Raw genomic sequence first — 17,798 nt, forward strand, 5'->3', positions numbered from 1 at the left:
GGGATTGGTCAGGACTTCAAAATAGCACTGTCGTGCCCCTAAGGTGAGAAGTTTTGGCTATAATTGCTAAGAGTACACGCAGAGCTATATTTTTACAAATTAAAGAATAATATTTTCTTTGAGGACCTATAACTAAAAAGTAATACGGAAATTTTGAATGAGTTAATTGTTAATTGAGGTTAAAGTCGTATTAGTAAAAGTTTTCATAACCATGTGAGGAGAGGTTAAAGAAATTCTGCTTATTTTAAAGGAGAAAGGAAAACCTTACCGATTTAAAAAAATAATAGATCGAATAATGGCGGGTTGCTTCTCCATGTTTTCAAAATCAATAAAATAGAATGCATTACATATCAAAATATGCTGAAACACATTCCCAATCTACATCACAGTAAATTAAAGAAAAGCAAAATCCTAGCTTTTCCTAACATGGTTATAGAGTAATCATATTTGCCTTAAGGCAGCAAGTCAGTGCAGACTACCGAGTACTGCTTCCTTCAAGCAGTGTATTTCTTTCCCTTGCAAATCACAATGGCTTGCTTTGAATTCATTTGGATTTTCTTCCCCCCTAAAATTTGAATTGAATTCTTTCATGTGAAGGGCATAAAAATGTTGACATTTACAATGAAATCTTCACACAAAATTCAGGAAATTTCTGGAGGTCTTCTTACGCATATCTAGGACTGAATGAAAGTCAGCTAAATGTCAGCTAATGAAAAGTCAGCTAAAAACAAATGGTGGCTTGATCATGAAGAAACAAATGAGACATATGGTACATATACCAATGTATATGTATATTGATATACATATCAATATAACTTTATGATTATATTTAGCATAAAATAATAAATTTGTTTTATTTTATTTTTTTGAAGGTCAAGCTTTTACTAGAGTTGCATATAAAAACAACCTAAAAGAAAACTATTTTATTTTTTTTGTAAATTAGTTTTAAATAAAGCCATTGAATCACCATAATTTTTAAATTCTAAAAAAAAAAATGCCTTGATGACGCTTAACATTATAAAGTCCTTTTTAATATTTAAAATCCTTTGTAAAGACTGCTGTTTCTCCCAACATGGCAGATGAGGCACTGGAGCCTCCTGGAGAACTAAAATTGGTACATAAAATATTTTAAAAATCTCCCTGATGTATGACAGGATGAGTAAACATTTTCATGGCTGAGTGAAGGAGGGAACCCAGAGAAGTATGTGGAAGACTAAAGCCAGCTCTCAAAGGAGGGCTTTTGCCTAGATTGGTTGACCTGACTATTGAATTTTGTTGTCAACCAGGGCTCAGGAGAAAGAAGACATATGCAAGCCCCACCAAAGCTGAAAGAATAATAGGATAACCCTCCAAAACTCTGAGATCATCTGGGTTGTCTCAGTATAAGGAAGAATGAAAATTAAATTCCTACCACCCCAGGTAACTGCACAAAACCTGATTATCTGGAAGCCTGAAATTAAACAGAAGAAAGAAAAGCAAACATCCTCAAATGTCATATGCAAAAATCACCCCCAAAGTAGGTTTGCATTCTGAATTTACACTACGATGGTAGCACAATAAACTCAAGTGGAGAATTTAGTTTAAACTTGTACTGAAATGTTAGCAATGCCAAACACTGGACAGAAATGAAGAAAAACCCTTTCAATTCACTAAAAGAACAAATAACTCCAATCTTCCACAATATATGCCAGAGTATTTACAAGGCTAACACAACCTTGACACCAAAACCCAAGAACAGTAAAAGAAGTCAGGTCAATTTAACTAATGAATACAGAAACAAAAGTTCTAAAGTATGTATCAATAAACTGAATGGAGGGAAGGAAGAAGAATGATGTATTATGTTAAAAATTGGGTTCAACCCAGAAATGCAAAGTGGGTTAATATTAGTACATCAATTCTAATCCACCACACTAAATGGCAAAAGAAAAAAAAAAAAAAAACATAATCGTATCATCTCAGTATAAGCAGAATTTCTTAATCTGATAAAAAGTATCTTATGTTTTAAAGACTATAAATAGCATAATTGATAAATAACTTAAAGCATTCTACTTAAAATTGAGAACAGAGTAATCTAGTCCTCAGTCATCATTTCCTATAACACTGGAATACCATCAGCACATGAGGCAAGAAAGTTTAAGTTAAATTTAAAGCATAGGGATTGTAAAGAAACAAAGCTATATCTTTACTGCAGATCATTTGATTGCCTGTGTGAAGAATATACAGATAAATTATTAAAATTAATGAGAGACTGGCAAGGATTTGGGGTAAAAAGTAAACATATCAAAAATCAAATGCATTTCTATGTAATAGCAGCACATGGCCTAAAAGAAATTTTGTATCATCAAAAAATAGAAAATATATATAAATAAATTTGTCAAAACATGCAGAAAACATTGTTATAGTTAAAAACACTAAAAATTTCTTAAACAGAATTAAAGAAAGCCTAAACAAATGCAGATACATACCATATTCATGGATTGAAAGACTCAATATCATAAAAATAATTCTTTCTAAATTAAATCCAGAGACTCAAGGCAATTCAAATCTAAATCTAAACAGTAGGACATGACAGTTGATTTCAAAGTTAATATAGAATACAAAAGTCTAAATACAACAAATATATTCCCGAAGAATAACAACAAGAATAACAACAAGAACAACAACAATTCAAAACCAAATTTATTTGTTTACAAAAGACAAACTTGGTTTTTGTTTTTGTTTTTCTTTTTCTTTTTCTTTTTCTTTTTTTTGTGCTTCTTACCTTGCTCTGTATCATTGTTTCTCCTCCAGTCACTCAAGTATACAGACATGGAGACATCATCTTTGAGTCCTCCTTTTCTTCTACCCTCTGACTTTCACTCCAAGTCTGTCCAATTGGTGACTGGTCTCTTAAATCCAATCCCTCTTTTCTATAACTATGGCCACAGTACAAATGCAAATAGTCATCAACACTTGGCCACTACTTTTACTATAGCTCTAACAAGCCTCCACGCTCCCATTTGCTCCTTACTTCCTACAGCTACGACATGAGACCACTGTTTACATCCTCACTTATCTTTAAAAAAATAAGACTGTTATCAAGCCAGTAATCTGATCTAAGTTTTCAATAAATCCCTATCCCACTGCAAAGGGGATCAAATTCACACCCCCTCTGGGCATTAAAAATCCTTTTACATTGCACCTTACCAAATCATCTCTTGCCAAAGCACAAACCTTTATATACCCTCTGCATTACCCACATTAGACTATTTACCACTTTCTCTTTCATAAAATTCCATGAGTCTCCATACATAGCTTCAGTTTTTATCTTAGTGATTTGACTCTATAAAGTTTTGCACCACCTTTTGTCCAGGAAGAAACTTATAAGCCAAGATCCAACTCAAATGCCACCATCCTTAAGAAGTCTTCCCAATCCCAAACATAATTAATGCATTCCTTCCTCTGTGTTACTGCAATATTTTGTTACACTTTCATATTCATAACTAAAATATCTGTTGCTTTTTTTCTGGTAGATTTGAAATTGTTATAGGAAGGGACACATCTTGTATTCTCCAATCTTCCTGAAACACACCAAGTGTAAAATATTGGTTGTATTAATTTACATCTGTACAATGCACCACATTTATGCATTTAATTCTTACCTATTTATTATAGACTAGGTATCACTATCCCATATTACAAATGAGAGAATTTAAATTCAGCAGCATTAACCAAAATAATATAATTAAACACAGAAGACCCCAGACATGCACCTAGGTCTCCTGACACAATATCCAGTGTTCTTTAAGTTAAACCATACTACCTAGATTCAGGCTATTAATTTCTATTGGAGTTCATTCTTTACTATCATAAAAGCTCAAGAATGAAAATTTCTTTTGGCAATGATTTGTTTGAGAATTTGAGACTCTTCATTTAAAAAAATTTACATAAATTAACTTATGATGAAAAACTAGTTATTCACTAGACAATTCAGATAAATTGAAAGTTTGAGAAATTTAATTTTACACAGATAATTAACAGTATACACTTGTGCCAAGTAAAAGAATGTTTTCAAGAATAGATATGTGATCAATTGATATAAGAATGCATCTTTTAGTATACTGTATATTTCAAAAAATGCTTTAAGTGAGAAAAACTTTGCTGTAGATTCTTTAGAGCTCTTGTTCTCTCCACTATGAATATTGACCTCCAACTTGAAAGAAGTGAATTTTCCCCATCCACTGGCCATTTTCTGCTCATCTGCAGCGCAATCATCTCTTCTATGAAACAAATAGAGCAACACTCGATTCTAGTGGTGATGTGAGACTAACAAGTTCTGAAACGTACATAGGTGCTGCTCACATACCTGGTCGCTGTTTGGGCAGATGTTTTGCTGATGGACTGAGGTTGGAAAAGAGGAATGGGATATTATTCATAAATGCTTTCAAAGATAATTCTGGCAAAATTCAAGTCAGGGAACTGCACAGCCCTATTGCAGCTGCAATCTGTTGGTTGCCATGATTTGGCTGGAGCCATGAGAAACCTGAGGCCTTCATAAAAGTGCCTGCTAGAGAGGTGTAAACATCTTCCCTTTCCTCTCAATGAACAGTATAGGCCAGGCCGTTGGTCCCACAACTTCCTGGTATCACTTCAAAGGAGATCTTACTTCTCATGTCAGAGACACCAGGGTGCAGAGAGCTCTGTAGCTCAGACAGCCTTAGTGATTCCTAACCTCAGGGACTAGGTCCCAGAAAATCAAGGGACATCCCCAAGGTTACATACAAATACAACAGCAAAGTCCGTAGTGGAAATTATATTTCTTACTACCAAGCCATCAGTTTGTTTTCCAACTGCCATGCCACTACCCACACAGAATTATTTAAAGAAAACAAAACTTATATTTCCTTTTCAAAACCACAGGAGAACACTGCAAGTAAAAACACTAGACTCTTTTTTTTTCATTTATCATTGATGTTTGCTTTGCTTGGACCTGTAAGCAAAGAAAGAGTCAACCATGTACACTAAGATGTATTTAAGGATAAGGATACTGTGTAAAGGACAGAAATGTACTCTAGCAGATAATATAGGAAAAGATGACAAAAAGAAGTTGAAATTTCTAAATCAAGTTATCTGAGAAAAACAAACGGAAATCATATTATCAATACAGACTTCTTCCAAATAACTGCATAATTATCAGTTACATCCCATCCCAGTCCACTGCCAAATAACAAAGTTTGCAAGGTACTTGCTTAGAAGTTTTCATAGCTCTACTCTTCACTCTTCATATATCATGAGTAAAGAAAATTCGAGGAAAAAATTATAAGAATATATTTCTTGACTGTCACCATTTATAATAGCATCCATTTTCAAATACTAAATTGAAATAATTTTAGCATATAGTTATGCGATTACTATATAAGCAACTATTAACACATTAGCTGTATATTATCTACTTTTAGGTATTCTCTACCTAAAAGTGGTAAAGTTAAGGCTGCACCAGGTCAGGGATTGTATCATATTTCATCTTCTGGAATTCCAAGGATAAGTCCATGTTTCATCCACAGTAAGTGTTCAATAAAGGTTTGATGAATTTACGAATATTTGTAGTTTAGAGCCATGTGCTTACACTTAGCTCTGTGTAAACACAGGATTATGAGTATGTAAGCTCTTCAACTTAATCCAGATGGCAAATATAATGTGTACCAGAAATTGCTGAAAGACTATATAGCCAAGATTCTATTCACATATTATGAATGGGAATTGAAAACTGTCAATATATTTTGGGTCTATTAAGCATTTGAGCAAATAGCCAAACCTTTCCTGTTACCTTTCCAAACCTCCCTTATTTTTCTACTGGGGACTTAACCTCTCAACTGTAAAATATGAAGGACTTGAGATATGAATGCATTTTTGTATATGACAAGAAAAAAGAACTTTATCTACAAATGTTTTTATAAAGAACACTTTCCCACCAATAAGTAGTTGCAATTAAAAAAAAAATCCTCTACCTCCTATATATTTATGGCACTATGAGTAAAAATTATACAGTGTTTACTCTGTTGCAGACAGAGTGATTTTTACTTCACATTCATTTAGTTCTTATAACAACACCGTGAGGGTCATAACGTCGTCTCCATTTTATAGATGAGAAAACTGAAGCATAAAAGGTATTGCCAAAAGCCACACACAGTTACCATATGTGTGGGCTGGTATTAGAAGTCATGTCCATCTTATTCCAGAGCCCAAATTTTTAATAGCAGCACTATTCTGTCTCCTTAAAATTTTAAAAAATAATAATAATAATTTTTGAAGCCAATCCCAATTTTCAAAAATATACCTGAGAAAGAGAGAGAGAGAGAGAGAGGTAGAAGGAGGAGGAAGAGGAGGAGTAGGAGGAGACGAGGAGGGGGAGGAGGAAAGGAACAATGAAGCATCATGGCAACACATGGAATCCAGAGTTCTGGATTCAAATTCTGATTCTATCACAGAGCAACATATGATAAGTTACCTTAAAACCCTAAGCTATAGGTACTATGTAATACAGAAATAAGATATGTTATAGGATACTTTTTATGATGCATACAGTTTTGTACATGAAGCCCCATTCTACCATGACATACACTAGAAATCTGGTCTTATTGTAAACTTTTTAATCTTGTACACAATGGAAGTGTATCCTATAATCAATATCTTTTTTCTGTCTTTACTCTTGGACACTAGTTCACCCAGCAAATCTCACAAATCTCTTTCCCCACAGAAACATAAGGCAACCTGATTTAGGTCATTACTTCCGTTACCCATTCCAGATGGAAAATCCTAATTTTTCCTCCCCTGGTCACTGCCTGCAGGCCACACTTCCCAGGTCCACATATATACTATTTTTTCCCCTGGGACTAAAAAATATGTATAAAAGAAAAACTTCCCCTTGGTTCTTAGGTTTAGAAAAGAAGGAAACAGAAAAGGGAAGCCTGTTTCACCAGATTTTGTTCTTACCCATTTGTTAGAGAAAAAATACAGGCAGGAACTCTTCCTTCTAGAACACATGATAATTTGCTAAAAGTAGCATGTTTCCTTCAAAGAAATTGTAACTTAGTAAATATTACATAAAGTATATATTTTGAACATGCCAGACTTCCTAGTCTTAGGAAACCACACTGGAGTTCCAAGAAGTTTAGTTAACCCTATGATCCCCCAAAGCTTTGGAGCTTTTGACCTTAGGGCTTTCAGACAAGTTAGGATTGAAAAGATAAAGTTATTTAAGAGCCTTCTCACAGCATATTTGTTTTCTCAAAGGCATTCACGCATCATTTACATACATACTGTACACAATAAACCACTTTCCTGAATCACCTGCATTTGAAAGGAAGTTCTTCACACTCTTTATGGGCTCATAATCATGCATTCAATGAATACTCAGACAGCAAATCCAAAGTGTGAAACAATTTAACGCGTTACCACACAAAATGTCAGAGCCTGTGCCAAGAACCAGACACTAATGACGACGAATTCTGCTCAAATCCAATTCAGCCTCTGCCTTCATTGACATGAGAAGCCTGCTGTCACAATTAAATACTTGGGACAATGGCAGCAGTGTCTCCCTGACACTATTTAGCACTCAAATATTTCTCTAACACTATTAAAATTAATCGTATGCATTTTGTATCCGTCCCGTACATAATTGGACATTTAGTTTACAACTCTCCACACTTAGAGAACACTCTTTTGAAAGGGACTAGGGTCTCCCCTGTATTCCATGCAATTGAAAGTATTGGCCTTACTCTGACAATATACGGGTTATAAAAGGCAAGAATGCTAAAGACAAAATGTATTCTCACTACAGAAAACCACTTGCCAAAAGGGATAGAGGCCCAGGGCACAAATACCATCACTTCAACTGCCAGTCTTAATACATTTGTACTGGCTGAGGAGCCACTACAGGGGATTCAAAAAAAAAAAAAAAAGAAAAAAAAGGCATCTGAAATACAGAACCCAGGTTCAGGTTCAAATTCTCACCACTCAGTAAGTATCATGACAGGCCCATCACTGAATCTTTCTGAGTCTGTTTCTTCATTTGTCCAAAAGAGGTAACAATAATATTAATTGATGGCGATATGGTGAAGACAGAAGACTATGTAAAACGTTTAATGTGAAAAGATGAACTATGTTATTTTGACATGACTAACAAAGGCAATTCCTAGACAGTGAGGTCCAAAAACTCATTCTCTAAGAAAGGTCTCCATGTGCCTGTTTTCTGGTTATACACGATGTTCTTCCCGGAGATATTCCCGGAGATATTTTAAAGGTTTAATTAACTTCCAGAATTTGAGTACAAAACACAAACTATCCTAAACCTTCACCTCTAGGTATTTGCGGTCAGAGAGCTCAGCCCTGAGGAATAGAGCACCATCCTTTCAGTATGACTGGTCCACTGAAATGGTGCCAAGTGGGTTCCCAATGCTGCACAAGAGCAGAGATGATCTTAATAAGCACTTCAAATCTACTCATGGCCAAAGAAGAGAGCTCAAAGATGCTGAGATCAGCTACGAGGCCCAGGGCCATTCAAGGAGTCCCTGTGGTACACAATCCACGTGCTAACAGTTTAACACAGATGAGAAATGTAAAGAATGAAGAATCTATTCTACCCTCCTACACATCCACCTATGCTCCCCCAACACACCAATTAAATGTCATCAATAGGAAGTTCAACAACACAGGGAAGATATCAACTGTCGATAGTAAATACATGCTTTCTGACTGCATCCCCATACAACTCCCTTGATTTGTAAAATGGTGTAGTGTGTCAAAAACTGTTGAAATATATATATTTTTTAAACATCAAGGTAAATGCTTTGAGTATTTACACAACGTTGGATTTTGTTTGAGAAAAATAATATATTTGGAAGCACTTCTGACCTTCTAATGTATGGTTTCAACATTTCAGAACTATTATCGTTCAAGAAAGTTTTGTTTTTTTTTTTTTTCCTAATATGGTCTAGAGCAAATAGTTTAGCTCAAACTATAGATGTAAATTGCAAGAGAAGAGCTGAGTAAGACAAATGTCTCCTTGGTTCACTTTCTGGATTTCAATTAACACCTAATTTACAATACTTCTTAATACAAATATATAGTTGAGCTCTTTAAAACAGCTTGACAGGATTAGCCCACGTTTTGTAAAGAGCTGATAAAACAAGCATTCCATTAGCCAACCCACAGTGTCTCAAAATCTAATAGTCAATATCCCATTTTCAGGGCTGACAATGGCAAGAACTAAATAAATAAGCAAGGGATTCCCTCCCTCCTGCTCTCTGGGAAAGAACATATTCTGTGCAATTCATTCCATAACTTTAAGGCTATAAATTGTTTTTAATGTTCCTCCCTAAGCATCATTATTCAATAGATAACTAAAGGAAATAAACCACTAAAGCCGTACTGCTAAATCATTCTACTATATCCAGCGTTGGGGAGAGGACTCTTAACTCCCTCATTTAGGAAGGATAAGTCCAGGATTAATTTCAGATCTTGGAATATGAAAACTGTAAGAGGCCTCAAAATTCCCTCAGTTGAGGATATCCTACAGGCCCAGAAACCTTGCCAGGCACCTGAGCCTCAGCCTGGCCCAGGCCTAGCTATGGGCTCCAGATGCTGCAGGGGGCTTTCCTACAGTTCAGGGGAGCAGTATGGCCCCCTCCCCCCATCTCCCCAGACACCAGATGGTCCCAGCAGGATGTGCAAGGCCTCATTTTAAATGGATTATTCACCTCTATCTTTTCCAAGCATTCTTAGAAAAGCTTAGGGCAGTCCTAATTTTAAATATTTAAGTCGATGGGTCTAAGGTACTATTAAAAACAATAGATAATATTCTAAAAAGAAAAACAATAATGATGGTAAATCACTAGCACTCAATACTATCTACCTGAGTTCTAGAAAAATTGAAAGGCTAACCTCTGTCCAGTACACGCACTGTTGAAGAGGCCAAAGGGATCATTAATGTGACTAATATTCTTAAGGTTTACAAAGAATATGATGGTAACTACAGCCAAGTGAGAATAAATGTTAAATAAGGGAGAGTTGCTAAAATGCACAAAAATAGGATTCTTACATACATAATGGGGGAAGACAATATGGTTTCTGTAGAAGAAACTATACATGGCATACATCAGGCCTTCATAGAAAAGTGAGCCATCATGATGGCAAGAGGAAAAGTAGGGAATTATGTGCTAACTTTCTCAAAAAGCCTTTGCTAGGTGGGCTCTTAGGCACGTCTAACTGTTCCACCATAGACTCAGGAGGCCTCAACAGAGAAGGGAGGACTCAAACAGCACCTGCTGAATTAGAAATCATAAAGACTCCATTAATTATTACCTGAACTGCCTCAGAGAGGGGATTCCAGCTAGATTTTGAACTTGTAAATGATACCACCTTCTTCAGGGATCAAAAACTGGGAAGACACCAGGAGACGATGTGTAAATCAACAAACAAAAAGGAGTTTCAAAGCCAGCTTCCTCTATGGGGATATATTTAAGAAAAAAATAGTCCACCTAATTCATACCTAGTGACAGTAACTGCCATTTACGGGCCAAAAATGGATGTGAACCCTCACGACAAGGGCTAAAGAATTACTATTGTAAATGATGAACAGAATTCAAGTCTATAGAATATAATGTCTATCCATCCCTTTTGCAAAAACTGTACTTCTGAGTTGGCACCAGAAGCAGGAGAAGGGAAAAAAAAAAAAAAAAAAAGAACAAAGCAAGATCTGAGGAATGAAAACTGAAAGAGAAGAGGCTGGTTAAGGGAAGCCACTCTACGAAATGCATTTTTAACATGAGGGTTTGGCAACCTAGAGAGGTGCTGACCAAGAAATATATGCCTCGATATTTAATACTATGATAGAATAAAGTAGACACCGGGTTGGACATCAAATTCTAAAACCTCGTACCTAAGAGGCCAGCAATGAAGCTAGAAAGTACAGCACTGAGGACCAAAAGAAAGAAGATCTTTACCAAGAAATTATGAATTTATGAAAATTATCCCATGAAGAATTGATGAAGAATTAGTATACCAGAACCCTGGGACATTAATTGCAAAGAAAAGTGGAAAGGAGAATCCTTTAGGATGCCAAAAGCCTATTTCTATGTAAACAGGCTTGTATATGCCACTCTAAAGGCAAATTTAACCTTGCAAGTCACTGACCTTTAATCTTGTTTGGATTTTTTCCAAGCAAAGGAGTCATTTACCGAGGAGATTCAAAGTAGAAAGTCTTTTTTTCAGGGTGTTCACACTTGTCCAAGAGGATAAGGACAAATCTTCTAGACAAACATTTTACGTCATCGATCTCCTCCGCCTCTACCCATCACTCACAATAGAAATTCTTCAATCCCCCTTCTTACCTCTTGTATTTCGACTGCCTGAGCTTTCCAGATACCCCCTTAAGTACAAACAGAGAAAGAAAGGAGGAAGGCAGGGAATACAGAGTTTATCAGGTTTCTGTTTTTCCAGGGAACCTCTAGACAAATCTGAGAGTTTAACTTGCACGCTGAATTTGCCCAGGCTCTTCATAGATATTAATACTCAGATTAACACCTACTGGAACAGTTCCACACTGAAACAAGGGAATGTTCTGGAATGGAATGGAACAGTACAACACTGAAACAGTCTCTGTTCTGGAATGACTTCCTGCAGCATCAGCTTCCTGGTTGTCCCTCAGGAACCTTCTGAACTAGAGAGAGTAGGATTGCAAACTCAGAGGACTACATACTACGCTGAAGAAAGACAGTCAGATACTCCTTTGAATTATCTGCTTCTTTGTGATTATCTACAAAGAGAGAAAGATTAATTACCTACATTCTGTCCTAACAGATTTGGCTATATAAATATACATGAAGCTGTGCTGTACTAACTTAACCTACTTTTGCTTATACCCAAATGTCTAAGTGAAAGTTCAATTAAATTAACCCGAGGCTTCCTTTCTGTCCCATGAACTTGAAATTAGAGTTCTCATGGATATACAAATTATACCATTTCACAAATGTATTAAGAATGGCACAATTTTAATGTTATATTTATATTTCTTCTTGAGTCACATTACTGGTTAAAATAGAAGTTTGTAGATGAGGAATGAAGATCAACATTTATAGTCTACAGATATCGAGATGGAATTAAGAACTTTAGCTAGATACCAACAGTGGTAATCTATCTCCCTGTGATAAACATTAAAAATCAGCTATGACCTCTGACCTCAAAGACTTTATAAGATGAAACTATGTTCTTAGTCATTTCATACTTATCAGATATGAAAGTAACTGCACTTTTATTAGTCTAGACTCTAGGTAAACCCAGACAAATTTCTATTGTTTGCATTTCAAGGAAGACCTCCAAAAGGTCAGCTAAGAATGCAGTGTTATTGTCTATCTGTCTATATGCATGCAGGTTTTGCAGCCAGGAGACTTCAAATCAAGTTCTGGATAATCTTAACAAGCATTTGACCTCATGGAGCATCTGTTTTCCTATCTGTGTAATGGGAAGATTCACAAATTCCACCCAATTGGGCTGTTGTGTTGAAATGAAAATTATGGTTTCATTAGTCATTATGACATCAAGCCACTGTATAGTCTGAGGAAAATTAGGACCCTTGTTAGAGAAGGACACTTTATTTCATGGCCCACGTCCTCCATTCTGCTCTTGGAAAGGGCAGACAAAGGTATCCCAGAATCTGGAGAGCACCCTCCATGCTTTTGTGTGGCCTTTTTTCACATATCTGTCCTCATCTTTCTTATTTTAGTGACCTTTTTTTGACTCTTGTTTGGGATTTCAATGTACTATTTAATTTTTTTTCCTGTTATTACAACTTTTACTTGTCTTATATAATGCCAAAAGAGAGGCCAAGGGAAAAACAAAAAAGATTTTGCCACTCTTTAGCCAAGATGGTAAATTAAAGCCTTCACGTCACTGAATTTTAAAAGGTAGCGTTGATCATTTAAAAAGTGATGGCAGGAGCCCCTGGGGGGCTCAGTTGGTTAAGCATCCTACTTGGGCTCAGGTCATGATCTCATGGTTCATGGGTTCGAGCCCTGCATGGGGGCTCTGTGTTGACAGCTCAGAACCTGGAGCCTGCTTGGGATTCTGTGTCTCCTTCTCTCTCGGCCCCTCCCCCACTTTCTCTGTCTCTCTCTCTCTCTCTCTCTCTCTCCCCGCCCCCTTTCCCTTCCTGCCTCCCTCTCAAAAACAAATAAACATTAAAAAAAATTTTTTAAGTGATCTCAGATTTTGGACATACTTCTCAGCCTACCACTGGTGCCATTCTTCTCTCTCTTTCATGATACATACACAACATACACATACACACAGGTATGCCTCTTGTACTCAAAGATAGGGAAGAAATAAGATTAGAGTAATAATCCATTCAAAGTTGTTTTCATTGTTTTATCTTCAACAGCTATGCTCAACAATAAACCAATATTAAAGGAAAAAACAAAACTAAACGCTCTTAGAATTTTTTTCCTTGCTCTAGATGTTTATTTACTGAGGATAATAAATATTTATCCTTGAGTCATATTTCAATACACATGGTGCAACCATTTAAATTTCAAAATTGAAAACAGTCTTAAGTAGAAAACAAAAAACAAAACAAAACAAAAAAAAACAGTATGTTCGCCGAATCTTATTCTGTACAATTTCTAACATAAGATAAATCTAAAAACAACATAATTTCTGAAAATAGTACTAACTAATTTTTGACACTTCTTATATTCATATTTTAAGTCAATGATTTTCAAAGACATAAACTTTTACTTGAATCTGTATGGAAAACAATATTTATTGTCCTGAAATCAAGCCCATGATACATATGCCCTGGTTTTTTCATATTAATAGCTGGTTGAATTTTTCACACAAGAGAGCATCAGAATAGATGTTTCCCTAGACAACCTTTAGAAACACTTCATTTCTACCTTATGTAAAACAAGGAAGTACACAATTTTCACCCAGCTGGAAACGTGATTCAAAACTAATTTCCCAATAAAAAGTGTGCTTTGGGGAGTTGTTACAGTACTGAATTCTGGTTGTCCAGTCGCTAGTCACCCATCCTGGCAGAATGATGTCTCCTTCTCCAAACCACCAGGGAAGGCCCAAGAAACTTTTGGTGGGACAGACTTAGTGTTAAAGGTGTCAGGAGGAAACTTACAACCCAAATGGAATCAAATGAGAATTCCAAGCTCCAGACTGACAAGTTTCTACGAAGCTACTCCAAGTTTTGAACAACTATCCTCAGTAAGAGCGCACCAAGGAAGATCTGATAAGGCGCACACAGCACACATTCGCTCCTTGTCAGAGCAATGTGTCATCAACGATACAAAGCAACAAGGGAATTTCCAGCATTTTCTTTCACTGTGTGCATTTCTCCTTCCTTCAGGACCAAGAAAGGCTGAATAAGGTTTACCTAGCTATGAAAAGGGAAGAAGTCGCAGTCACATACCGACCAAGCCCGCACAGAATCCGGAGAGGCAGACACACTTTTGGCACTTTGCCCACTCCCTTCCTCTCTGCTTCGCCAAAGCCCACACCTCTAGAGATGGGACAGAACGTGCTTACAAACAACTCTACCGAGTCGGCCCCAACACCCCTCGTAACCTTCCTTCCGAAGTTGGTCGTGAGTCCACCACACTGAATTCTGGTCACCCCAACCTCCGCTGCGCAGGGCCAGGGACCTGGCGCCTCCGGAGCCCCCGGGACGCTGCGCTCACGTGGTCACCGGCCGCGGCACGTGCGGATCCGACCTGAGGCGGCGGGAGCTAAGCTCCGCCCCGAGAGGGAGGAGGACCCGCAGAGGCGCTGGACGTGTTGGGGGGGAGAGGGGAAGATCCCGGGGCGCTTGGGGACCCGCGAGGGGAAGCTGAGCTTCAGGCAGTGCAGGTCAAACTGCGGTTCCCAGGGGGCGTACACAGGAAGGAAGGCGCAAGTTTGAATGGGGTAACAACTTGGACATTTTTTTTTAAGGTTTATTTTAAATGGGCAAATGCATTCGAATTCCATCTAGCATGAGAGCTTCCAAGGTCGTCCCACAATCCCCTTTTCGCCCGGATCCCACACTTGAAATCCCTGGCAAAAGAGGGAAGCAAAGGTGTCCCGAGGTAGCAATCCCACCCCCACCCATATTTGGGGGAACTCGAACCAACTGGGTCTCGGGCGAGCACCGGGGAACCGCACCCTGGAACAAAGAGGAGGTGAAGTCCCCTCCAGATACATATAGCCCGCTGAGTGTTGGTATTTAAAACCCACGGCCAGCCAGCTGTGTGTAAGTCTTGTTTCGTTTTGCTGGGGGAGGGGAAGGGAATCCGAACTCTGGACGTTTTTCCCAAACTGGGAGATGGGAGCTTGGCGTTCGATCCCACTAGCACAGAACTCCAGTCAACTCGGGCCACGGCGACTGCCACTTGGGGGGTGGGGAGGGGAAGGAAAGGAGGGCAAGAGGAGGGACGGCGGAGGGGCTGGCGAGAGAGGGAAGGAAACAGGTGAGCTCCCACCGCCACCCCTCGGAAATCCAGCGCGACGGACCCCGCGCGCCACCGTCCCGACCTGGAGAGGCACTTACCGGCTTTACAAGGGTCCTTGTAATCTATCGTGTCCGTTTTATCCTCTTCGTTCCCATCAAAAGTGTAATCATAGTCGAGGCCAGCGCAGACCCAAAGCTCCCCGTACAAAACAATCCCCGAGGCCACCAGCAACACGAGCATCCTCGGGGGAAGCGTTTCCAACCCCATCCTCCTCCCCTGGAGGAAAAGGAAGGGACGGGACCGGGAGGTGAGGCGTCCGCGGTCCGCGCTGATGTGCGGTGCGAGGGGAACCGGTGCTCCTCTCCCCACCGGGAGGCTCCTCGGCGACACTGGGGCGTTCAGGTGTCCGAAGACATACGGATGCCGTCGGGACAGGAGAGAGGGCGAGAACTGCCTGTTACCCCCAGTCGCAGGGAGAAGTTGGCTAGGGGCCCGCGGGTGGGCGGAGGGCAGGTAAGGAGCTCGGCTCCGGGAGACGGGGAGGGGCAGCTGCGGGCAAACTCGGCTCTCGCGGAGCGGGCGCTCGCAGCCTGCCAGGTCGTCCTTCTGGCGGCCGAACTTCCCGCGGCCGCGGCTGGGCGAGCGGCGCCCCGCGGGCTCAGCTGCCACCGGAGCTCGGGCTCCAGCGCCGCGCCCCCGCCGCTGCCAGGACCCGGCGGTCGAGCGCGAGCCGCCGCCGCCGCCGCCGCCTGCGCCCGCCGCCGCCGCCGCCGCCGCCGCTCCGGGAAGATGAATCCGGTCTGCACATCAGCACATCTGAACTGAAAGGGGAGACCGAGGAAGGGGGTGGGGGGCAGGCATTTCTACGCCGCGAGACCTTAAAAGCCTACAGAAGCCAGCAAAGCAACTGACTGAAAAGAGCAAAAGTGTGAGGATGTGGGGATGCACCGTTTGCCTCCCCCCCACCTTCCCCAGGCTGTCTTTTTACCCTCTTCCTAACTTGAAAAAAAAAAAAAAAAAAAAATCTTCGCAGCATCTAACCCAATCACTTGCATCCTGCTTACTTATTCATACAATCAGGGTCAGGATCCGGGCCACAGCCTCCTCTCTGACTTCTTTTGATAGCCTTATACAAACAAACAGACACGAGCGCGCTGACAATTCCATTTATATTTTACTAAAGATAAAAATGAATATATTATGTATCTGCGTCCGCGAACAGCAATTAATAGATGATGTACGTGTCAGCCGAGAGTGCCAGACCGGGGGTGGCGCGAGGGATCGTGATAACTTAGCTGCAAACCTCTACTTCCCCTCCCCCCAAATAAACAGCGAGTGTGTGTTTCTTTCCTTTGCTGCGGCTTAACCTTAGTGCAGCCCGGGAATGGAGGAAAAGTGAGCCTTCGCGACTTGGGTAAGGAAATAGACTGCTTTAAAAGTCCTCCAACCAACAAAGTTTTGCTAAGAACTAAGATCCCCAGAACTGCAATTAAAAAAAAAAAAAAAATCCAAAATCAAGTTACAGATTGCAGCAGCAGGAAACGCTAAGACCTTGCTGATGGGCTGGCGCTCTGGCTCACGTGGGCGCAGGAAGGGAAGTTGGAAGGAATACTCGGGAAGCAAATTTTCTGTGACAGTTCTGGCGCCCATGCCCAGAGTTGCTCGGTATCCTTCGGCTTTAGTTGTTTTACTTCTGAGGAGAGTGTGTAAAACCTGGCAGCAGGATCAGCGAGGTAAACCACATGTCAGCCTAGCAGACGCAAGACAAACACAGGTTGTGGGAAATAGGGGAGGAAAAAAAAAATCAGAGGAAATCTCTGCAAAACCCCTGTTGTGAGCAATTCAGTGGTTTCCCCACATCTGCAAGCAGTTTCCAAAATAGGTGAGAGGACTTCTCCTCCCCCAGACTGGTGATTGGGAGTCTTGCCTTTTCCGACTCAATCTTGAACTGTCACTTTGGCAGTGGCTTGTAAAAAATCTTCTGTTCCCTTTGCATTGTTATTTAACATTTAAATGCCCCCCTTTTCCATCAATATACAGTGTTATCTAGAGGAAAGTATGAAAGTAACCATCCTCCCTCCCACACACATACTTTTGACAGGTAGACCCAGTTAGGTTAGTGGATTTGACCAGGTTTTATGTTTGTTAAAGAAGTATTGGAGGCTAAACTCAAAGAAGTATCATCTATTTCCAACTTAAACTAAGACTAAAAGGATGAGAGGACTAGGTAGAACTGATTTGATATTCCTGGCAAAACTGGGGCTTTCTCAGAGGCCGATGCAGTAACAAAGCCTTCTTCTGTAGATCTCAAACTTTTAACCCCAGGTC

General features: G+C 39.7%; 1 protein-coding gene across 2 annotated transcripts in view; it reads right to left on the bottom strand.

The window, feature by feature from the left end:
• TLL1 (tolloid like 1) overlaps nucleotides 1-16,124 on the bottom strand; it is a 210,349-nt gene extending 194,225 nt beyond the window's left edge. The window contains exon 1 of one of the 2 annotated variants that reach the window (XM_019441055.2): nucleotides 15,569-16,124. In XM_019441055.2, the coding sequence (XP_019296600.2) occupies nucleotides 15,569-15,737 (169 nt within the window). In that variant the 5' untranslated portion in view covers nucleotides 15,738-16,124. The remainder of the gene's footprint in view (nucleotides 1-15,568) is intronic. The other variant, XM_019441056.2, reaches the window with a different exon arrangement.
• Between the last annotated feature and the right edge of the window lie 1,674 nt (nucleotides 16,125-17,798).

Source organism: Panthera pardus, unplaced genomic scaffold, assembly GCF_024362965.1.
Source record: "Panthera pardus isolate Hobbes unplaced genomic scaffold, ASM2436296v1 HiC_scaffold_13, whole genome shotgun sequence".
NCBI lineage: Eukaryota > Metazoa > Chordata > Mammalia > Carnivora > Felidae > Panthera > Panthera pardus.